A 25,240-nucleotide genomic window follows, 5' to 3' on the forward strand; every position below is an offset into this window, starting at 1 on the left:
GTGCACTTCAAGCTACCAACAAGTCTCGCGAAATTCCCAGATCAAAAAGCGGCAAGTTTCCTAAAGTAGAGGAGGTTCTGCTTAACGTTGGATATGCCATTTTTCACATTTTAAAGGACGAGAAACTGCTGCTGTTGCACATGGAATCAGTTCTGATCTTGTTCTGATCGGATTAGAAGGTTAGGCGAGGCTTAATTAATTTTATTAAGAGAAATGGACTTTCTCCTTGATGAACAAGAACATTATGCCACAAAATGCCGAATGGTTTCAACCAAATAGTAATTGATTTACATTGCTTTGTGATTTGAGAAGTGTAAAATGAAGGAATATTTGCTCTCCCAAATAGGAACCACAAGCCAGACGCCAGTCAGTTTCCGTATGCCACAAATTTGAACAGTCAATCAGAAAGGGGCATCAAGTGTTATCGTACGCATTACGAGATACACCCATGTTCATATCCATAATATAATGTCAAAAACATTACATGTAAGGCTTTTCAGGCATTTGCTCTATTAACCAGCGTTTCGTCTTGGGTCTGACACTAGACTCATCAGAGTGGGATGTGTCAGACCCTACCCACTGACGCTGGGGTGTATGCAGGTGAACTTATCAGAAGCCCTTATAAAAGGCACAGTCTGATAACTGCATACGGGAGATAAATCTCCACAATTGACATGCTCTATTGGTGAAAAATATGTAATTCCCTCCAGGGGAATTTAGAATTTTCCATTCCATGATATAAGGAGGATGGACACGTCACTCGTACAAGATTGGAAATGAACGATTTGCAGAAATATAGCAGGGTTTCCACCTCTGATGCCCAGCCCTTCTCGTGTTGAACAGTTTTCTTTTTTTGTCTGTATGTCATTATTTTGTACTTACATGAATTTTACTCTTATTAGTACATGTTTATTTCACTTCAGTTTGTACTGTCAGCGCGTAATGCGAGGAGTATTTTTTGTCTGTACTTCAAACCCACATGTCCAACTTACCTGATGTACCCTATTTGGCTTTTCAGAAAAAAATCTCACGCTGGAATTTTATGCCAAATAACGATTAAACCGCAAATGAGTTGAACCAACTGCGTGTATATTATATTCGTATCTTGTAAATGTAAATGAATTATAAACAATTTTTTAAATATCTGAATTCATAGAATAATTTATGCATCGGAAGTCTTCGCCTGTATTTTTCGTCAAAAAAGTGTGTTAATTACACGAGAAAATACGGTAGTCTATTATGGATCTGGTACTCCTAGCCTCCCACTTGTAGCAGGGAATAGCCTTACGCTTGAAGAATGTATTCGTAACTGCTAAACCTATACTAGCACAGAAGTCCACCAAACGCTTCCCTTCCTATTAGCTTCCATATCTTCCCCACATTTATCATCTGCAAAAGCAATACAATTGATTTTAAGGTTCTTCTTTTTGCAACCCAGTCTAATATTCTGATGTGTGTGATTTTCATTCTTAGTAATGTCATTGCACGCAGCCATGTTGGATTACTACCTGTCAAGCCAGAGAGTATATACACTTGTTCTGATCATGTGCTAGACACTCACTGATTCTCTGATCTTCCCCAGCTTCTAAATATACTCAACATTTGGAAGAACTTTTGTAATTACTTATATGCTGCTAATAGAAAACATCGACGTACACACAAGGTATCAAGTCAACTAGCCTTCTGCATGACCATTACCAGTAATAAAGCGCAAGGACAACCTCCTTAAAAAAGTGGGTGTCTACATAACCCAAATCAGTATGCAGTCATGGCCTATTGTATGTTACACTATCTCAGGCAAGATTGTTTGAAAATGTTAAGATCCAGATACGACAGAATGGTCGAAGCACAGTGAATACTGTATGGAAGGATGTGTTATAAACTACATTACGAAGGAATCAGTTATTATGTACCGGTATTAAATGATCATAAAACTGTTGGAAAGGGCAGGCCGAACAATATGATTACGACAGACATATTAGGATGAGTTATCTGACCTATCTGTAACAAATGCTGCATAGCAGTATGGGTCTAATAGTATCTATGTATAACCGGGGGATGATCGTTGCTCACGTCCGTTGGAATTTACCTCTTCAATACCCTACACGTGTCCCCTGGGTGGTGCTAAGCCAGCAACAGTAACTCACTGGCGGTCAAACTATCAACAGTTGTTGATCTCCTGGCCATAATGCACATGGATAATTCTTCAGAAGTAAATATCGGTCCTTTTGAGGACCACCAGACATTGAAACTAGGGCAGAACATCCGTATTTGTCAGATCAACATAGAAGGCATCAGTACATCTAAATGTCAATATATCTCAAGGCTCTTACAAAAACATAAAGTAGACGTTCTTCTTGTTCGGCCAGTGACACATCCATCCTGACGCCGAGTGTTCTACTACTAGCAGTTGCCGGCGATGTCCAGCTGAACCCAGGACCGGAGGTAAATACCAGCCTTAGCATCTACTACCAGAATGTCTGTAGTCTTAAGAAATCACTTGTGGACTTTAACGTCGCTCTGAGTGACATGCATTACGACTGCGTGTGTTTAGCGGAGTCCTGGCTCGGCTCTTCAATCGACAATAGTGAAATACTGAATGACAATTATGTTATTTTCCGCCAAGATAGGCAAAATATCATTACTAGTAAGAAAAAGGGAGGTGGGGTTTTAATAGCAGTGAACTCTGCGTACGGTCCAGTGCAACAACCTGACTTAACGGGAAACTGGGAATGTGTTGTTGTGAAAGCCACTCCATCCCCAGGCCGAGCGCTATACATAGTCTGCTGTTACCTGCCCCCGGACGAGGTGAAAGTACGGCTCGCAGACTTCCGAGAAACCCTGGCTCGAATCAATCGCGTAGCAAAACAAAATGACACTATTATTGTATGCGGAAATTTCAATTAAGCCAATTAGCCTGGGCGTCAGACGATTCGGGATCTATTAATCCTATTCTCGCCCATGTCAACGAGGAAGCCTGCTTTCTTTTAGAGATCACTAACGAATTTAACCTTCGCCAAGTTTGCGGTTTCCCAACACGAGGAAATAACTTCCTGGACCTTGCTTTCGTGTCTGAAAAAGTCACTAATAATACCCTGTGTGAAGCAACAGAACAGTTAGTACAATCAGATCATTCTGCGCTTGAGCTCAGACTTCATATTTCCCGTGTTCCTCGTTTACCACAGACTACAAAATCATTATTCGTTTGGACAAAAGCAGACTTTCCCCATCTACGAAATATCTTATCCCGTTGTCCGTGGAACTTGCTCGAATCCTGCCCATCTCTTGATGCCGCAGTTGACTTGTTTTATGACTTACTGCACAGCGCTCTTCAGGACGCCGTACCTTCCCGCATCATGAAGACCAGGCGTCTTCCCTCTTGGTATGATTCCGAACTTACAGACAAAATGCGGGCAAAGGAAAGAGCAAGGAAACGAGCTGCAAAGTCTTCACTTCCTTCAGATTACATCGAATTCGCGGCGCTAAGAAAGGAATACAAACAAATGCAGCGGAGAAAGTACAGGGATTATGTCGGGTCTGTTGAGGAAGATATTATCAGACACCCACAAAGATTTTGGAAATTTATTAATTGCAAAACAAAATCTAGGCGGCTACCATCTATGATGATTAATGAAGACAAGGAAATTAGCTTATTGAAAGAAATTCTGGATAATTTTGCTGACACTTTCAAAACATTCCATCCACCCAGTGTTCCTTGTAATTCTCACACCGAACAATTAGGCGAAATTAATTTATCATCAGTAGTAACTTCGGCATCGGAAGTCTGCAACATCTTGAAGTCGATGGATACGAAGAAGTCTTGTGGTCCAGATCAAATTCCAGGAATTGTGTTACGTGAGTGTGCTGAGGAGCTGGCAACCCCACTAGTTACGATAATCAACTGGTCTCTTCGTACAGGCAATTTCCCGTCGGAATGGAAGAAAGGCTATGTTATTCCAGTGTTTAAGAAAGGTGACAGATCTTTATTTGTCAATTACAGACCAGTAGTTCTTCTTTCACTCATATCCAAAGTAGCGGAAAGAGTCGTATACAAAGCCGTGTACAGTGCAGTCAGTGGTTTAATTAATATTAACCAGCATGGGTTTGTCCAGAAACGATCAACTACCACCAATCTTGCCGTGTACTCCCACTTCATATCTAGCGCTCTGGACAATTGCAAGCAGGTTGATGCCGTGTACACGGACTTTTCTAAGGCTTTCGACTCAGTGCAGCATAATGCTCTTCTGACTAAGTTGTCAGCATATGGGATTCATGGAAGCTTGCTTGAATGGTTTAAATGTTATCTTAACGAAAGAAGGTATTCAGTAAAATACGAGGGTATCATTTCTCGCCCTTATCAGCCTATGTCTGGCGTCCCACAAGGTTCACTACTGGGACCTTTATGTTTCCTTCTATTTATTAATGATCTGCCATCACAAATCCATTCGAGCAACTACCTGCTCTATGCTGATGACCTTAAAATCTACAGGGTAATTGAAAAGATGAGTGATTGCGAATTGTTACAGTCTGATATAAATAATATTAGTGATTGGTGCAAAAACTGGCATTTAACCCTAAATATTTCAAAGTGCAGTGCGATATCCTTCACGAGAAAAATGCAAGTTAATGTGTTCAATTATAATGTAGGGAATCAAGAAGTGAAGCGTGTTAATAAAAGTAACGATCTTGGTATTATTTTTAGTAATCAAAATGGACTGTCTTTCAATGAGCATGTGTTAAACATCGTTAACAAGGCATTTAAAACGTTAGGCTTCCTCAAAAGAAATTGCAAGAGTTTTAAATCTGTTGTCCCATTGAAAACCCTGTATTTTTCGCTTATACGATCTAGTCTAGAGTACTGCTCTGAAGTGTGGATCCCCTCACAGCAATACTTAGTTAATGCCTTAGAGCGAGTACAGATCAGATTCTCAAAATGGATTAGTAAAAAGTGTTTGGGTATCAAGCTGTCATCGACAGAGTATGATTTGTTTTGTACAAATATGTGTATCGAGTCGCTTAGGACTAGGCGCAGGTATGTCAACGCACGTCTCATACACAAATGTATCGGTAATTTCCTTGACTGTCCCAATTTACTCCAGTTGCTACCAATTCATGTTCCTTCCCGCAATACCCGACAGGCTGTCACCTTTCACTTACCCAGGTGCAGAACGGAATCACACAGGAACTCTTGGTTTATGCAGGCCCTAAGATCCCTGAACGAAATTAGCGGGATAGTGGATATATTTCACTCGTCAGCTAGTGAAATTCGCAGACATCTTATGGACACTTAATAGACAGAGTGTTCCTTGTATCTTGTTCTGCCCATTTAGTAACTGAAAGTTATACTTCCTTCCTTCGGTCATTTCAAAACATGTCTTTTATCCTTCGTAATGTGTTTTGTAAATATGTATATATTATATATTGCTTATTTATAATTAGTGGTAGTAGTAAGTTCTGTTAATATTGTTATTATTTGAATGTATTATATCATCTGTAATTGGAGAATCAATAACTCTGTTGATGATAAATAAACAAATCAAATCAAATCTCATATAGAGAATGAAGATCAAGCCAGAAGGAGAACAAGAATTCCTGGATGTGATGTGATAGGGATAACCTATCATCATCATTATGGTAATATAACATATGTTCTTAGTAATATTGCAGATACCTGTCTATTAACAACATCAACAGATGATGACATCCATACATTTACAATCAAAGTTGGTGAATTAATAATTGTAAATGTATACAAACCTACTCCAATCCTTTGGCCATCACATGTCCTGGAAGTTTATCAACACCCATCAGTTTACTGTGGTGATTTCAATAGCCCTATAGCCCTCCTCAGTGTTTGCTATAAACTATTGGAAAGATTGATTCTAAACCGAATTAACAGCAAAATTATGGATCATATCCCACATGAACAAGCTGGTTTCCGAACCTAATTTTTGATGCCAAAGATCCATCCACCTTCCGATCAGCTGCTTGGAACAAAGATTACAATCCTGACCTTACTTTTGTCTCTAAGGATACTACAAATCAACCTCTTCATGCCAACAGAAAGGTTCTTCAAGGTTTCCCCAAAAGCCAGCACAGACGTGTTCTCCTTGAACTTGGTATCCAGGTCCCTGTCATCTCATCTTTTCCTAGACCAAGATGGAACTTCCAGAAAGCTGATTGGCAGAATTTTTCCAAAGATCTTGACAAGTGCTTGAGATGGATACCAGCCATATCATCTAATTACAAGTGGTTTGTAGGCGCTGTAATATCAGCAGCTAAAAAACATATCCCAAGAGGCTATCGAAAGAAGTATATACCTGGTTGGAATAAAGAAAGTCAAGACCTTTATAAAGAATTTCTCAGAAGTGGTGACAATGAAATTGGAGAGGACCTGCTCAGAACACTTGATGTAGCTCGTCGGGAGAAATGGATGAAAACTACAAAAAATCTTGACTTCAAACATTCCAGTAGAAAAGCTTGGAGCTTATTGAAGAAGCTTGGAGCTAGCCCACCTGTTCAGAGGAGGGAAACCCTGGTATCATCTAAGTTGCTGATTGAATAGTCTCTTTATCAAGATCTCGTAGAGAAAAAATACATGCAAGAATGGTAAAGCAGGAACTTAGAAAAGTCAAAAGTTAATTGCCAAACTCATACAGAATATTCACAACCATTTACGCAAGAAGAGGTTAGTACAGCACTTAAAAGCATAAAAGCTGGGAAAGCCTGTGGGTTTGATGGTATACATAATGAATTCCTACTGAATACTGGTCCATATGCCAAACTCTTAAGAATTTTAAAAGGAGGCCCTCTCTCCATACTGTGTCATAGGCTGCTGTCAGATCAATAAATACTACAGTCGTCTTCATACCGTCTTGAAAGCCTGCCTCGATATAAGTCGTAAGACTAAGGACTTGATCTGTACAGCTCCTCCCTGTCTGTAATTTAGTTTGTTTTGCCATATTTTTATATATTTATCCGTTTTATGTGAAAAGACTGTATCGTGGTTTTTAGATTTCATGTCTGTTTGATTGCTTGTTTGTTCGATGATCACGGGTAAACGGCTGAATAGATTTTGACCAAACTTCATATTTAGAGTCTACTCATCCAGGAGCAGGTTTTGATATGCATATGATTTCAAATTCACCGAATAGATTGGGGGTTAATAGGAAGACCAGAAGAGTTTGTTCAATTTTCTCATACACTATTGGATTTTCTATAAAATCTAAAGAGTATATGTGAAACATCCCTTCATTTTGAATCAGTTTTATTATGTACATAATTTTGCTTACTCTTCAAGTGATGGAGAAAATTACTATTTTCTGTGAGTTTCATGCTCTGCAGCCAGTGGTGGACACACTCGCAGACAATACAATTCGCCATCATTCCTGTAAACTAGTTTGTTCATTAGAAGGTGAGAGAGCCGTCAAGCTGCCATTCTGAGAGATATTTCTGGAATACCATTGGCAGTTACAATTGTCTTTGAATAGCACTACGCATGGCTAGTAATATCTAACCAGTACCGCAGATTTCACACTGTAAGGTGTTTTCTGTCCTTTGCTATAATTGTTACTGTATTTCTCGTCTACTTCTGGTTTCTTCTTTCATTTCTTACCTCTGCCTTGGCCCTTTAGGCTTAAGTAATAACATCATAAGACATCTTATTTGAATACTTAACATGACCTACTCCTAAATTTCTCCTCTGTTACTGCTTTCAAAAATCTGTAACTCATGTGATCATAATTTAGTGAGGGATATCTCATTTCTCCAATACAACCACATGGTATTTACCTATTTTTCCTATCCGGCTGTCCTCAGATATTATCCTGTCTGTGGTTATAGTCAACTTTCTTAACTGACTTAATTTCTGCCTTAATTTCTCCATATTTAAGGGAGTGCTAATCCCAAAATGACTCTCTTTTCTTTGAGTGATATCATGCACTACCATATTTACTCATGTATTAGACCCCCTCGTGTAAAATCCCCCCTTGGCTTTTACAGTCAAAGAAAAGGAAAAAATAAAATCTTGCATACAAGACCCCCAAACATAATTTATCAGAGAAGAACAACAATTCCTCTTCGAAGTGAGTACAGGTCTTACTGCAGCTTTGATGACATCACACAAATTTATGAATAGTTTAGCCCGTATGACCCACGCAGCAAAAAAACACCTGTCAAAGTACATCTGTGTTTCGTAGTTAAGAAATGTCCGCCTCCATAGCGTAGGTAATAATAATAACAACGTAAACGTTTCCACCTTTTCAATACTAAAATATATTCACAAAATTATAAATTACACGGTACTAGTTTCGACCCATCTAGGGGTCATCATCAGCCGTATTGGAGCAAAGATCACTTTTGGCGAAATCCTAAGAAAATGTTATTTTAAAGAATAATAAGTGAAATGAGATGTTATTATGGTAATAGTTAATAATACAAGGAATATACATACTATGTATGTATGTTTAGTCCTCAGCCCGAAGGCTGGTTGGATCCTCAACAGCTCCGCCATCAGCTGTCATAGATGGCCTAGGCATCACTGAAGAGGCGTACTAGGGAAATGAGGAGTGAGGTAGTTTCCCGTTGCTTTCCTCACCGAGCCAGAAGTTGCTATTACATATCAGTCTGCCAAGCCCACTGAAATGCATACACCAACCGACCCTATGAGCAATATTTTCACACCATTCATAGCAGGGACTGGCTGCAGAAGGAATGGCACTACTAGCATCACTCATACCTCAGTCACTTTCATTTTGTCAAAGCCAAGGAAAAAGCTGAGACAGATCAATGAAAGTAACAAGATTGCTCTAGCCCATACCAGAAGACATAGTGCACTGTAAACACTAAGTCCCGCCAGCAAAGGCATATATACATACTAAGAGGTTTTTAACAAAGAATAAAGTATAAATGGGAATCAGTAAGTTCTTGTATTGAAATGACATATATAAAAAAATTATATATGGCTTAGGAAGAGGGCTTAAGGTGGGGCTGAAGGGTGCGGGAGAAAGTGTAATTGTCTTGGAAAAGTACCTTTGATTAAATTTAGGATTGAGTTTAGGTTGGCTGCATTATTGTTTCTGAGGAAAGTGATAAATAGATTGAAGAGTATGTCGGGTTTCTCTGAGATTTCATTGAGATTGTGACTGGCATTAAAGTATTGGTCTAGGTGTATGTAGTAATTTTCCATTATGTTGAGTAAAGGGCCCTTGTTTGCTAATACGAGGTGAAATTTTGGTTATAATCTTGCATGTATTGGCCGATGGCTGAAAACCTGTTGTATTTTATTGCGTTAGTGTGCTCGTGGTATCTGATAATGAAGTTTCTCCCGGTTTGTCCGATGTAGGTTTTTTTTTTTTACAGGTGGTACATTTGATCCTATAAAGTCCTGATTTTAAAAAACTGCTGGTCTTGTTGATGTGTGAAGTATTGTATAAAACGTTCATGTTCTTATTGTTGGTTTTGAAGGCTATTTTAATGCCTTGTTTCTTAAAGATGTTGGTTAACTTGTAGATATCATTGTTGAACGTGAAGGTGGAAAATGTTAGAGGTTTGGTTATTTCTTTTTTGAGGGTAGTTTTTGGGCGATGTTTGTGTTTATTGATTATCCTTTCTATAAAATGATTGCTGAAGCCATTGAATTTTGCGATTCCGCGGATTGTGTTGAGTTCGTTTTTTAGATCTTTATTGGACATAGGTATGCTGAAGGCTCGGTGAACTAGGCTGTTGTATGTGGCTCGTTTGTGGGACTGGGGGTGCACTGAATCTTGGCGAATGGTGGAGGCTGTTTGAGTGGGTTTTCTGAAAATTTTATAACTGAAAGAATCTGAGTTTCTAGTGATGGTTAAATCTAGAAAGTTGATTTTTTTATTTGATTCGGATTCTAGTGTGAATTTGATATGAGGATCAATATTGTTGAGTCTTAAGAGGGTGGTGGGTGCGTTAATTGATTTCTCATTCATGATTACAAATACATCGTCGACATATCTGGCCCAAAAGAGAATGTTTTCAAATTCGTTGTCAATTTTGGATATGAAATTCATATCCATAGCGTAGGCCTCTACTGCAGATCTGATGTCTTTATACAAATAGGTGAATAGTTTTGTGTCTGACTCACGCATTGCAAGCATGCATCAGTCATGCTATATGTCTGTGTTTTGTAGTTAAGAATGTCTGCCAGCGTAATGGTTAGCACAATTAGCTGCTGTTCTCAGGAGCCAGCGTTCGATTCCGGGTACTGTATTGCTAGTGATTTACGAATGGCAGGAAGGGTGATATGCGATAAAGATGATACAAGCAACTCCCTTCCACTTGCAAAAGCAAAGCAAAGTCACCTCCGTACAGGCCATGAAGTCCCTTGGAGGAGTGGAAGTTAAAGGCTTCCACCATTGTTAACCTCGGCTCGTGATGGGGTAGAGTGGTTAGCTCTACGCCCGGCCGCCTTTGCCCCCAGGAATTAACCTGGTACTCATTTTTTGTGTAGGCTGAGTGAACCTCAGGGCCATATGCACCTCCAGAAGTGGAAATTTCGTTTCTTAAATGTTACGACTTCCTGACGGGGATTCAAACCCACGTCCTTCTGGGCGAATCAAGCACGCCTTTACCGCTTCGGCCAAGCAGCCCCTCCATTCCACTTGGGACCTGTCTAAAAATACCTGAACCACCTCGGGACGAGGAAAGTAGTTTAATTTAGTTAGGAAATATTCACGGTTGTTGCTATTAATATAGCAGGGGAGATCATTAACAAAATGACCATTTAAAATCTCGTAACTCGGGCCAGTATATGTTTTTTTTAAATTTAGAGAATTAGGTTTGAAACGTGATATAAACAATCCAATCATAACAACTGTTTTACTCGCCAACGTACCTTACGAATAATAATAACACAATCCAACATTTTCAAACTTTTTTTTTTTTTTTTGCGGCAAGAGATGTGATAGGTGATCTTAACTAATTTTGGGTCGCTGAACACGAATCTGTTGTCCGTTTCTACGTATCACGTCACGTTTTCTCGCAATAGGTATATCAAAATAAGAGATAAACCTGAATATTGCATATAAAAAGTACTTAAAATGTAGATAATTTTGGAAATATTTATAATTTTTGGTATTATAAATATTTTGAAATAGTTGAATATTATCTTGAATTATTATATACAATGAATAATTACTGAGTATAAAATTACAATGAAATACTTAGCATTTATTGTAATATAATACTGATTTACACGAAAACACATAAACAAACAACTCTGAGGCAATGAAAGCAATTTATTTTGAAAATTAAATGTTATTTACAAGCAAACAGTGTAACTTTTATTCAGTATCTTTATGAATTTATAAATGTGAACAAAATAAACTTTAACAGTCCTAGATGTCCCCTTGGAATGAATGCATGGCTGCCCAGCGTCTGACTGCATCAAGTTTGTCTTCTCTTTTCAAACACCAACAGTAGTCGGCCATCATTGGTTCATCCCACCTCCCCTGGTATCTTCTTTCTGCCTCTCTGATGTCCTGGTGGAACTTCTCTCTCATCTCTTCACTAACAGCCCTAAGATTTTCCAGAAAGTGATCGAGGTGAGAATGAAGGAAGTGCAGTTTCAGGCCCATTCTGCACCCCAACTCTTTCATATCATCCAACATAGTTTTCACTATTGTTTCATATTGTTCATCCTTTACATTTCCTAGGAACTTTGTTATGACGTCTCTTATTGAATTCCATGCAGCAGTTTCCACAGCATTCATCATCTGTTCAAAGTTTCTGTCTTTCAGAAGCTTTCTAACTTGTGGTCCATTAAAAGTGCCTTCCTTGACTTTTGCATCATATAAATGTGGAAATTTGCTTACAGTGTACCTGAAACAGGGGCTACTTTTGTCCAAGGCCTCAGCTAACTTCTTCATGATTCCCAGTTTGATGTGTAGCAGTGGCAGAATAATTTTTTGTGTGTCAACTAAGGCAGCATTTGTAATATTTTTCACACCAGGTGTCAAAACTTGTCTCTTGGGCCAGGAAGGTGTAGACCAGTGTTTGTCCCTACCTCTGCTGTTCCATTCACATAAATAGCAAGGGAATTTTGTGTAGCCTGCTTGTTGTCCTAATAGAATACCACACACCTTCAAGTCACTACACACATCCCACTGGTAATCATGATATTTGATTTCATCTAAAACAGTTTGCATTGTGATATAATTTTCTTTTAGTGAAACGGAATGTGCCACAGGAATCGAAGCTAGAATGTTTCAGTTATGAAGTAGCCTTTAAGCAAACCACAGCCACTCTAACAACAGCCGATCCGCTGTTATCACAAAGCAGCACTGTGCCGCAATGACACATTTTCAGACAGTAAATGGCAAATAACACGAAAACTAGATGTGATACAATAGAACCAATGACATTTCTGAAATCAGGATACCTTATTTAGTTAAAATCACGTATCAGATGCTTTGCCGCAAAAATCATGCTGGGTAGTGTAATTATTATTATGTTACGTTCCCACTTAAATATTTTCGGAGACACCAAACAAAACATACTATGCGTTAAAAAAAAGTGGAGACAACAGTCGTACGAAATTGAACAGTATGATAATAAAATGCATTACCACCACACCTGTAGATATCCATAAATGCGGCACTTTCCTGTTATTTATTTTTAATCTTCCTGTCGTGGAACTTCTGGCACTATGCAGTCACTTGATAGCATATCTAACCTAAACAATGCCATCTCATTTACAGCTATTTAGGTAAATCCTGATGTGATAAATGTGGAGAACAAGCATAAAATATACTTGAAAATAAGGGTTTGGCTTTCAACAGCAGCAGTTATCCAAAGAACGCTTCCAGTCACAACGTATTACATTCGGAAGGACAACTCGTAACATACGTTAGTTATCGGTTGTTTGGTACGCTTTCTACAGCACGGCTTTATTCGGAAGGAGTGGCTTCTGCTACACATTCACACGAACTGGGAATATCAGAGACCATCTCCAGAAACCATTTGGACTCTATAGTCGGGAACAAAACTATTTTTAAAAGTAAAAACAAAAACAAAAAACTGAACCTTGAATGCTCTCGATGCATCGCTGACGAGATGGCATTGAAGATGACAATAATTTGGAATGACGACATGCCAGTAGCAGGGAAGTTGGGGGCACAGGACAATAGTTCAAATAAAAGCAGTGATTAGATTTACTCAGGTTTACTGTGTGGTAGGCCTGCTCAACTGACAGTGACAAATGACTGGCCAATAAGTTCTTTTGTATTAATATTACATAATATGATAATACGATGCCCTTATCCCTTTCCTCTATTGGGTTGAGTATGAAGTGAGACGAATCTTCGCAGCGAGTTTTTAGGACCGTAAGCCCTTCCTGACATCAACCAAATCAGAGGAATTAACGAGATGAAATGAATGACGTGATATGAGTAACTAAAACTGACTATATTTACTTTATATGTAGGCCTAAAAGTCGTGTTCATTTATTGTCTTTTTACATTTAGAAATACTACCATCCAACGAAAATAGCCAGTATAACTCAAACACATTCATAAGTTTGTTAAAGAATAGTGTAGAATGTTTTCATGTATAATTTATAGCTCTTTATAGTCTAGAAGCCATTTGTTCGCTGCACAGAATTTGAGGTTATCACATATTGGACCTCCCCTTATTTTTTCTTAGCTGTAAAGTGAGGGGGGGGGGGGGGGGGGAAGGGGATCTAATACGCGAGTAAATGCAGTATTTCTTTCATGCATTTTTCCTTCTCAGTCTATGATTCTGTTCATTTACTTGCATAAGGAATTGTTGACTGGAACTTATTTAGTGTCACTGGTTGGTTGGTGACACTATTGAGAGTTGGTGCCTTTTAGTATGGCCATTACAAATTAAACTGTCCTTGGAAAATCATCATTCAAAGCTGAAAAATACTAGTCCATGCCCAGGGCATCTGAGAATGCTTCTGAATATGAGACATTCAGAGAGTGATGCTGATAGCAAGCAATGTTCAGCTCACAGAGAGAACATCTTTTTAAATCTAGGGCATCTGAGGCTGCTTTTAATAATGTTGATTTACGTACCAAGGTTTCTGAAGACACTGAGGAGGTGGACATTTTATGCCACAAGAGTTTATTGATGTACAGGTAGATCTACCGACACAAGCTTTTCAGCTTTCCACGAGCGGCACCTCTCCACATACCATCGAACCGAGTCAGGATCAAACCCACTACCTTGGGGAAAACTAGCATCATAAGCCAAAGTTCTGCTCTCAGAGGATTAGGTAAAATGAAATGGTGTATGGCTTTTAGTGCTGGGAGTGTCTGAGGACAAGTTTGGCTCGCCAGATGCAGGTCTTCTCTGTTGATTGCCATCACCACTGTCCTGGTCTCGCTGATGTTGAGATTATATTCCTGGAACTGGGATTTCCATACATTGAGTCTGGTCTGTACTGTGCCATATTACATACAAATGAAAGTGATTGTGAAGATTTTCCCCTTACATTTACACCAGAATACTTTACTGTATTTTTATCTTCCTGTTATAAATTAGCTGATCCAGGTTGGTGCACAACCAGGGAAAAAACTGCCATTCCATGCCTGACATATAAATGTGAATTATGACAAAATTAATGTTTAAAAATCATTTTTGGCACAGTGGCAACAATTACGCAGTGTAATGTAGTATTTTAAATTGATGAGATCAAATTATCATCAGTATGTAAACAAAGAGATTTGCAAATCTGGGCCGATGACCTAGATGTTAGGCCCCTTTAAACAATAAGCATTATCATTTTACAATTCTTTGGACATACTATGCAACGTTGGAATGACAGCATAGAAAAACTTATCGTTCTTGAAAATGGTCCTGGCAAGGGAGATAGTGGATGAGTTTCCACTCAATGGTTGAACATTATCAAGAGTATAATTGGGTTGAACATCTTTAGTGCAGCTTGTCTGGCCGATGACCGCAAGAGATGGTGACAGCTGACCAACAGCCTCTTCGGAGATTACGATCCTCAGAATTGAGGGAACGATAAGAGAGAGAGAATCTAAGTACCTAAGAATCTAAGTCCTAAATAGGGCCACAAAAGGTTAAATATAAGGAAACCCCTCTTACTCTATCTATGTCTTGAATCTGAACTTACGGTTTTAGTTGCAAATTTTTTAATGCTTATTATCAGAAATATGTTGAATATACTGAAGCAGAGCTAAACTAACAAATGTTAGAAATGTTTCAATCATTTCATTGGAGAGAATAAAATGTATCACTGAGTTCGTAAAATTCGTTGTTCTTCATATGTTTGGTATATTTAATTTTCTGTAGGATGCTAAAAGGTTTATTTTGTCACCTATTCAATACATATAAATTTTACATTTAGGAATTTATTGTTAATTCCACTTAAGACATGTTTCGCCCTTCATTGAGGGCATCATCAGTCAAATTACCTCCTCAAGGCAAAAATCAGGTTCCTGATTAGTATTTAACTTGCGCATATTAATACACATTACAATGGGAAATTAAGTATGAGAAACACTTGTACAATGGTGAAGGTTAAACAATATAAGTTTATAGAACTCAGCACCAGTGCTTAAAATTACTGGGTAATTATAGCAGAGTTCAGCAGTGGTGCTCTGAAGAATAATTGACGCACTCATAGGAAATTATAAAGTTTATAAAATTATTTACAGTATAACAGTCATGGGGGAAAGGGTATAGTGCTGGGCGTCAATGTTTGTAACCAAAAATTACTGTCAATGGTTGGTAACTATACAGTAAATTTACATTATCCAAATGAACAGTTGAGAATTTACAGTTTATATACATATTTACAAGAGAGCAGCTTGGTGAGCAAGGATATAAAAAAAGTCTAGTACCAAGTGCGTCCCATTGTTTTAATCGTTGGAAGATGATTGTAGCATTGACATAATCAGAAATATGCAGAGTGGTTTAATCTTAGTTTATAATCACAGGGGGCAGGGAAAATATTCCATAGCCAAATGAGGTTCTATAGGCATCAAACCGAAAGTTGTCCGGTTGAAGCACCGGGTTCGGTACAGTGAACTGGTCAGCGTAGACGGAGACTCAATGGGTTTCATTGAGTATACGGTGCATTTGAATGTCAACAATGATGGCAGTTATTCGTAGGTAATTGTATTATCGGGAATATGTTGCGGGTAGAATCCTTCGCTTTTTCTTAGTTAACTTCTTGTAGCTTGGAATGATGTGTGAAAACATCGGTGTGAGATGCCAGTGAGACTTAAATTGATATTATTTCGTGAATGAAAGTATGAAGGACCTCGGGACGAAGTTATTGATTTTGTTGCTGGTCTGGTATAATAGAATCGAGTTGCTTGTGCTATGAACTGCAGTGGAGATATTAGAATGTATATGGTAACTACAGAGTCGGAGCGTTGTAGCTGGGACGAGGCATCTTCTCATTCTGTCTGCGAAGAGGAGCCGTAGTGGCACGCCATATTTGTGTCGATGTGCGCTGGAATGATGCAGATGTTGATTCCCATAGGGAACCTAAAATATTTGTCCTGAATGAGTAAATTTATAATACCAATATAATGGTCCGTTATTGGACATTATAAATTTTCCAGCTAACTCATTCTTGGTTGCCTGCATTTCGCCCTCGTGTGCTAAGTTAGGCTCGTCAGTTGGGACTTAGCACACCACCCAAGACGCAAGGCTAGTGCATACCGTGGAGGCCACTGCATAGGCTACTTGAAGCCACCAGCAGTGCCAATGCACTATGAGAGCTATGTCTCATTTCCAAAAATTGATGCCTGCCTGGCCATCAAATGATGCAGATGTTGATTCCCATAGGGAACCTAAAATATTTGTCCTGAATGAGTAAATTTATAATACCAATATAATGGTCCATTATTGGACATTATAAATTTTCCAGCTAACTCATTCTCGGTTGCCTGCGTTTCGCCCTCGTGTGCTAAGTTAGGAAGTTATCTGTAATCGAGATGTTAAAAGTATTAGTTGGTGTGTAAGAAAAGATCAGGGTAAGTAATGAAGAGTAAAGGTTATGTTACATACCTGATGTGTCGCTGAGAGGTAATTTGTTGATGGATGTTGGTTGACTATGAAGGAGGCTCAGTCGATAATACACACTTGTGGTTGGCAATGGCGGCGGGAGGGGGTGGGGAGCTTTAGGAGGGAGGAGCATGGGCGGAGTTCATGCGCAGAGGTGAGCTGTTGGAATGGAGGAAGGTAGAGTGGACGGGTGAGCTTGTTATGTTTTGGGAGTGCTGGTTGATAAAGTGTTGGTTTATAAAAAGGGAGGGGGGGAGGGGATGTATGAACTTGAAAATTACGTGGATAGTATTGGTGTCTTTTTATTAATGCGGTTGAATGTTATTCGCTTGTGTTGGGTGTTGTAGTGTTTTTGATGGTTGAGTGGCTTTTATTTCTCGTATTGTATCGATGGGGTCGTAGTGGAGGGGGAAGTGCTTGGGTGGGAGTAGGTATGGACTTGCTGTCATTGCGTGTGGGGGAATTGATGGGAATGGGGGAGGGGGGTAACTGTCGACGTGCTGGGTAAGTTGGTTAATGTGCTATTAAAGATTTTAGTCAAGTTGTTGCCTTGAAAATTCATTTTTGTAGCAAGGTGGGAATTTGTTCATAAAGGGTTTTTTTTTAAAATATCTATTATCTTGTTGAGGTTTTTGTCTTTATTGAAGTGTTGGTCTGGAAAGATGTATAGGTTCTCAAACTGTCATTAGTTTATTTTTCTCAACTCTTTTTAGGATTTTTAAGTCTTGTTCTATTGTGGTGAAGTGGTGGCCAGTTTCCCTCATGTGGGTGCTCATTGGGGAAAATGTATTATGTTTTTGGGCATTGTAGTGTTCTAAATAACGGGTTTGGAAGCTTCGGCCAGTTTGTCCGATGTACGAGAAATTGCATTGTGAACAGGTGAGTCTGTAAATACCTGAGCCCGCGTAGTGATTTTTTCTTGGGTTGACAGAGTTCTGGTTGCAAAATATGTTCTGGTTCTTGTTCTGCGTTTTGAAAGCAATGTTGACTTCATGCTTTTTTAGGGGGTTGGCTATCTGGTGGATGACTGGATTAGTGTATATGAAAGTTGCGTATTTGGGTTTATTGGGGAAAGTTGTGTTGTTCATTTTAGTTTTACTTTGTTGATGATCTTGTTGATCATGTTGGTGTTGAAGCCGTTGAACTTGGCAATTTCTTTTATGTAATCCAGTTCTTTTTTTATATTGGTAGGTGAAAGGGGAATTTTTGAAGCTCTATATATTAAACTGTAGTAAGAGGCTTGTTTATGAGAGTTGGGGTGTAAAGAATTATTGTTTTTCGAACCCCACTGTCGGCAGCCCTGAAAATGGTTTTCCGTGGTTTCCCATTTTCGCACCAAGCAAATGCTGGGGCTGTACCTTAATTAAGGCCACGGCCGCTTCCTTTCCACTCCTAGCCCTTTCCTGTCCCATCGTCGCCACAAGACCTATCCGTGTCGGTGCAACGTAAAGCAACTAGCAAAAAAAAAAAAAAAAAACCCGAATTATTGTTTATTGTTAGCGGAGTGAAGGAGGGTTTTCTGTGTATCCGAAACTCAAATGCATTGTCCAATCGTGTGATGTTGGTGTCTAAAAAATTGATAGAGCCGTTGTTCTCATACTCCTTTTTGAACTTTATATTGTTGTCTAAAGTGTTTAGGAATGTGAGGATGTTGTCGCTGCTATTGCACTGCTTATCGATGATGACTAATGTGTCGTCGACATAGCGGAGCCAAAGATGAATACCATTGATGGAATTTATTATTTTACTGTGTTCTACATTGATGGAATTTATTATTTTACTGTGTTCTAAGTTGTCCGTGTAGATGTTCACTAGAATTCCAGAAATAGGGTCTCCCATAGCTAAGCCCTTTTGGTGGTATATCTTGTTGTTGAACGTGAAGTAATTATTGTTCAATACAAAGGTTAATACTTTAATAAACTCTTCAATTTCTATTTTGCTTAGTCCACTGTGTTTGGAGAGGTTGTTTCTTATGATGCTGATGGTCTCAAGAAGTGGGATGTTTCGGATACATGTTAGTGATGTCAAAGGAACATAGAATGTGGTTTGGTAGCAGTGTAAATTTATTTAAGGTTTGACATAGGTCAATTGAGTTCTTAATGGGGCTTTTGTTGTTGAATTTGTAATGTTTTTTGAGAAAGTAGTGTAGAAATCTTGGAAGTTTTGTATGTTGGACTGCCCCTACTGTTGATAATTGGTTGGGTGGGGATGTCTTTTTTGTGGGTTTTGGGTAAGGACTTGGCTGTGGGTAAAGTTGGATTCATGTTGACTAGTTTAAAGATTTCATGGTCATTTAGGAGGAAAGTTGAATTTTTGAGAAGGGTTTTCAAATTGCATTGTACTTTTGGTATAGGATCCTTGTTGATGATGGTGTAGGGTGTGTCAGAAAAGAATTCTTCAGTTTTTTTGATGTAATCCTGTTTGTTCATGAGTACAGTTGTGCTACCTTTGTCGGCTTTTGTTACTATAACATTATTGGTGTTTATTTTGGTCTTTAAAGCATGGATTTGTTTTGAAAGGATAGTGTTTTTGCTGGTTTTTAACTCATTAACTAGGGAGGGCAGGTTCTTTTTTATTTCGTGTCTGACGTCATTTTGTAATTTTCTTCTCGAAAGAACTGTAATTAGGTGTATCAGTATTTTGTGAATGTATTTTGTACCCAGTCATGTTGAGTAATTTATAAGATAATACTGTGTATACATTAATGATCCCCGCATAATTTTTTAAAATTTTGTGGGTAAAAGTTTGAGATTCGAGCATTATTTGCATCAAGATTGCTACAATGCTCCTGACATACAGAAATCTAGAAGTTGGTATTTTTCTGCCTGCTCTGTTGGCAATTCCATTGGCAGATCTGTTCCTGCCACAAGTGAGAATTGTGCTGTGTACATATTGTGTAATTTGCATAGTAGCATGTGTTTATGATGGCTGTTGTGAGTTCTCATTATAAGTCATTCCCAGCTAAGGAAAATCTTCATATTATTGAAGAGACAGAGCAAATTGGTGCTTCAGGAGGAAAGTACAATGTGGACAAGAGTTGTGGTTATATGACTAGAGAAAAAGTAAAGCTTATGTTGAACAGAAATGGTAACCACTGGGCATTTCGTGGACAGAAAGCAAAATTTTCAGAAATTAAAAACAGAATATATGAATGCGTGACTAAAAAGAGACAGTTTGGATGTGTGGTCACAAGTCAGATGTGTTGGTTGAAAGCTCTAGCAGTAGCATGAGAGTTAAAAATTATGTTTTAAGGCTAGCCATGAATGGCTCATGCATTGTTTTTAAACAAAATTGTTTTTCATAAGAAAACTAGCAGTTCCCAACATCTCCCAGCCAATCATGAAGAAAAGAGTGTGAATTTCCACAGATTTGCTATCAATTTGTGACAAAGAAATTTATATACACAGTTGCAAATTGGTAATGCAGAACAGAAAATATATTTTGAAAATTACAACATAACAAGACAGTTGTTTCATAATTGTATAATTTATTGTACTGTAGTATTTAAAGTTTTCAGTATAAATATTTAACAGGGCTATGTACAAAATTTTTTTTGTTTCCAAATTTCCCTTCTTAAATTATTATTATTATTATTATTATTATTATTATTATTATTATTATTATTATTATTATTATTGCTAGTGGCTTTACGTCACACCGACACAGATAGGTCTTATGGCGACGATGGGATAGGAAAGGCCTAGGAGTTGGAAGGAAGCGGCTGTGGCCTTAATTAAGATATAGCCCCAGTATTTGCCTGGTGTGAAAATGGGAAACCACAGAAAACCATCTTCAGGGCTGCCGACAGTGGGATTCGAACCAACTATCTCCCAGATGCAAGCTCACAGCCGCGTGCTCCTAACCACACGGCCAACTCACCCGATCTTCCTAAAATAAAGGTGCAGAGATTATTTGCATATATGCAGTAATAATAATAATATTCAACACCTGGTAAACTTAATATTATTTCACTCCTGATTTTGTCTTCAGGTTTGAAAGTTTCTCTTCACCCCAGCAGCATCAACAACTGCCACCAACACAACAACAACAACAACAACAGCAGCAGCAGCAACAACAACTGCAGCAGCAACAACTACTACAACAACAGCAGCACCAACAACAGCAGCACCAGCAACAACAGCAGCACCAACAACAACAGCAGCAACAACTGCAACAGCAGCAGCAACAACAGCAACAGCAGCAGCAGCAGCAACAAGCTAGTAGCACTCTTTTTAAGTTACCTGCTGAAGGTAGCAAACCATTGATGAACTTCAATTTGGGAAGTTCATCCACCCCAAGTCTGTTGCCTACTCCAGCTGCCCCTAGTGGAGGATTTAGTTTCACAGGAGCATCTTTCTCCTTGCAGATGGTAAGATACGTTTTCCTATATTCAGCATTACAGCTATATTCTGCCATGCAATGCATTTAGCAGGGTTGAGCAATTGGGAAGTACATTTCAGATAGATCTTTGTTTTGCGACAGATTAATTAATAAGCCAAAACTGTTTTTTTCAATACACAGATCCATGTAAAAAAAAAATAGAGCCAGTTTCTTCCCTGTTTGCTTGCTTGCTTGGTTGGTTTAATTTAGATTTGGATGCACAAGGCAGTTGTAGTTACTCTTTACTGTGTTCTGCTGTTTGGATATTGTACAACAATTGTTACTGATGTTATTGATGCAACGGAGGTGCGCAGCGAGACAGCGAGGCTTTGTTTTACAGCTGGTCATCCAGATATCTTCAAGATACATGTCATTACTACATGATTTCTGTTCAAATGTGTCTATGGGCTTAATCTTATTTATCTTATTTATTTATTTAACCCAATCACTGCCAAACCCGTATATATCCATTTTGAATGCTGTACCACGTCCGCCAAACCCGTATATATACGTTTTGGATCCGTGTGTACTTCACCGATCGCACAAATGAACGCGATATAATGTCAAGCTTTGAGATTCCGTGGAAATGCTCAAAGAAGTTCTGTACTGCAGATATACCACTCCATTTTGTGTGTTTTGAAAGCGATCTTTCCCGCTTACATGTAGCCATCATGGCGTCTTGAAGTATACATTCATCTTTTGTTGACGAAGAAATTGAATGTTTCCTCATAAATAGTGAATCTGGTAAGTTATATTTTGATAATGAAGGTGGAGTATATCTAAGTGGCAACATTGAACTACAAGAAAGTGCGAGACAAAGTAGTAGTGATGAGTTTAATGCGGAATTGTCACCCCTTCCTCAGATAAATTATTTTTTCCCCAAATGTAAATGATTTTGATATTACCAGTTCTTGGATAAAGAATTTTATATTATATTTCAGTAACAGTATCACTGAGCGGAGTAGCCGCGTGTATTAACATGCTACGACTATGGAGCCAAGCTCTGCACTCGGCAGGCGAGTGGGTTCGAACCTCATCATCAGCTGTCTTGAGAATTTCTATTGTTTTCTTTGAGGGTTTCCCTTTCGTACTCCCAAGAAAATGCCGGGACAGTTCCTATTCATAAGCCACAGCCGATTCCTTCCACTTCTGTACCCTGTTTCATTCACCATCGTCATCATCATCATTCATTTCATATTCATTATCTTCTCACTTCATCCCCGACATCATATTGGGCTGCAGGGCTAACGGGGCGATATGCATTCCATTCGTAGTATCAGTAAATATGTATCTGTCAAAGTGCTTCTTCCTTTTAAAGAAATCCGGCCCACAGGGCTCGGCCTGTCATCATAACTCGGCAGTGAAAAGGTTAAGTGTTTGTGTACTGATAATGGCTCCAAGAGCCAAAACGTGTCCACTTTTGTTAGATAAATAATCTTTTTAGATTATAATGTGTAGTGATTAGGTGGTTAATCTATTTTTTTTTTCTGAAGTCATATAGCCAATATGACCATGATTACCTCTCCATTCTTTCATAAAGCTTTTCCACTCCTATTTTCTTCCTGACATCCTCATTTGTTATTGTGTCCTTTCTTGTCTGTCCCCTTTTACTTCTGAAAAATTTCATTTCACTGGCCTGGATTTTATTCTTCTGTCTTTTTTGTCAGTGACCAAGTCTCTGCTGCATATGTTTGTATTGTGCAGTAGTACATTCTGATATATTACCTTTTTACATTTCTTTGGTACTTTCTTTCTCCACACCAGGTTTCTCACAGTGGTAGAGCGCATTTCCCTGTTGAATCATTTTACTAATCTCCATGTCCAGCCTACATCCTGCATTAGTTTGCTTCCCAAGTATTTGAAGCTCTCCACATTTCAAGGTGTTGTCCCTTTATTTTTATAATTCTATTTCCTTTCCCATTTTCCTCTAGTCATCACCATTGTCTTACTCTTTTCCGTACTGATTTTCATTCCATAATTTTCAGTTATCTCGCTCAACACGTTGAGTGTCCCTTGTACTTGCTCCCTGCACCACAGTATCATATGCAAACAGGCTCCCTGTCCCCATATTTTTTTTCTTCACAGTTTTGTCTATAACCATTGCGTATAACAGTGGTGATAGCGCCATTCCTTGTCATTGTCCAGTTTCATTTCAGGACCTCTCTGCCCTCCCCACATGTGCCTAGACATTGCTACAACATTTTTTGTGGATTGCTTGCACATATTCTACCATTTGTTTTCCTAATTCTTTCCATACTTGTTATTTGTACATATAACATTTAAAATGTACTGTATAATTATCTGTACCATTGCAGGCAGCATCAAAACCTGGTCAGCAGCAAGTTACTCCTTCTGCTCCAACACCATCACCTCAGCAGCCTCTATTTCAGCCTCAAACTCCACCTCAGACCCCACCGCCTCAGCATGCTGCTAAACCTCAGGTTAACAGCCTCTTTGGTGGTTTGGCTGGTACCAGAAGTAATGCTGTTGTGGAAGAGAAATCTGCACATGAACTAACCCAGAAATTTGCATCAAAAATTGGAGATACTATGCAGAAACCTTCTATTCCTGAGACACTACCACCATCAACCACATCAAATTTGAAACGTACTCGAGATGGTAATAGCAGTGAATTCCATGCAGCCATAGTGAATGAAATGAATCACTTCCAGAAGGAACTGATCATCCAAAAGGATCGGGTGATGAAGTTAAATGTGGAGGTATGTGTATATTTCTTGTTTTTTTAGTTTGTTCATTCATTTGTTCATCTGTCTATCCATTAATCGATTAATTAATTGATTTATTTATTTATTTTCAGTTAAAACTGATGGTGATTGATGTTTAAAGTAATTTACGAAGCTGTTTCATGTCAGTACCTCTGTCAAGTGCTACCCAATCCCTTGCAACTTCTTGAAAATGTTGGCCACATGTACTTCTGTAGGCAATGTATAATGTGCTATGGATGTACCATGGGTATGAATTTGACTTGCGTTATAATGAAGTATTATCAGTTTATGTTAATTTAGTTTAATGCTATTAGGCAGTAAATCTGAAAGTGTGTAGTGTTCAGACAGCAACTTTTTAGCATTAGGTTTTTATTTTATTTTTTTTAATTTTTTTTTTTATTTATTTATTTTTTTTTTTTTACAGCTTTAAATGTCTCCATGTATTATTGGGCAACACTTGTGAACTTCATATTGAGGAAATTCCAAATGGCAGTACCGTATTTTCCGGCATAATCGTCGCACTTTTTATACCAAAATTTTCGAAAAAATAGAAGGGTGCGACCATTATACGAAGAATCTTTAATACCAGTATTTGTGTTACTCAAAAAATTTATTTATAACTAAATTGTATTTGGTACAAATGTAAGATGTACGTAATACTCGCGTTTATACATCAAAATAGTTAAAATAGTCTAAAACAAAATTCATAATTATTCGCAACAATTTGGCGAACGTTTATCCAATCTGAAAATAAAAATGAACGTATTAAGTTAATTGTCATTAATTTGAGTATTAAAGTTAAAATATTACACTTGCAAAAATTTATCTCTTTGTTGTGAAATACAGACTTACCGGTACACAATTTATTCCAAATCTTTTGTGTTGCTATCGCAGGTTTCAGTATCTGATGCGCCGTCCTCGCTGCTGTTAATACCAGTATCAGATTCTTCGTCTCTCTGCCACACTGCGTCATCTTCGGAACCGTCTAGTGCAGGGATGGCGAACCTTTTCCAACTAGTGTGCCATTTTAACTCTGGTTTATTATTCTCATCTGTTGACTGTGCCACTTGTTTTTTTTATTTCCATTACAGGATGTCTAC

The 25,240-nt window shown here is 38.4% G+C and overlaps 1 protein-coding gene across 2 annotated transcripts in view; it reads left to right on the forward strand.

The window, feature by feature from the left end:
- LOC136857740 (nuclear pore complex protein Nup214) overlaps window positions 1-25,240 on the forward strand; it is a 232,325-nt gene that overhangs the window by 97,615 nt on the left and 109,470 nt on the right. For both annotated transcript variants that reach the window (XM_067136629.2, XM_067136630.2), the window contains exons 9-10: window positions 21,025-21,403; window positions 23,730-24,134. In XM_067136629.2, the coding sequence (XP_066992730.2) occupies window positions 21,025-21,403; window positions 23,730-24,134 (784 nt within the window). The remainder of the gene's footprint in view (window positions 1-21,024; window positions 21,404-23,729; window positions 24,135-25,240) is intronic.

Source organism: Anabrus simplex, chromosome 1, assembly GCF_040414725.1.
Source record: "Anabrus simplex isolate iqAnaSimp1 chromosome 1, ASM4041472v1, whole genome shotgun sequence".
Taxonomy (NCBI): Eukaryota; Metazoa; Arthropoda; class Insecta; order Orthoptera; family Tettigoniidae; genus Anabrus; species Anabrus simplex.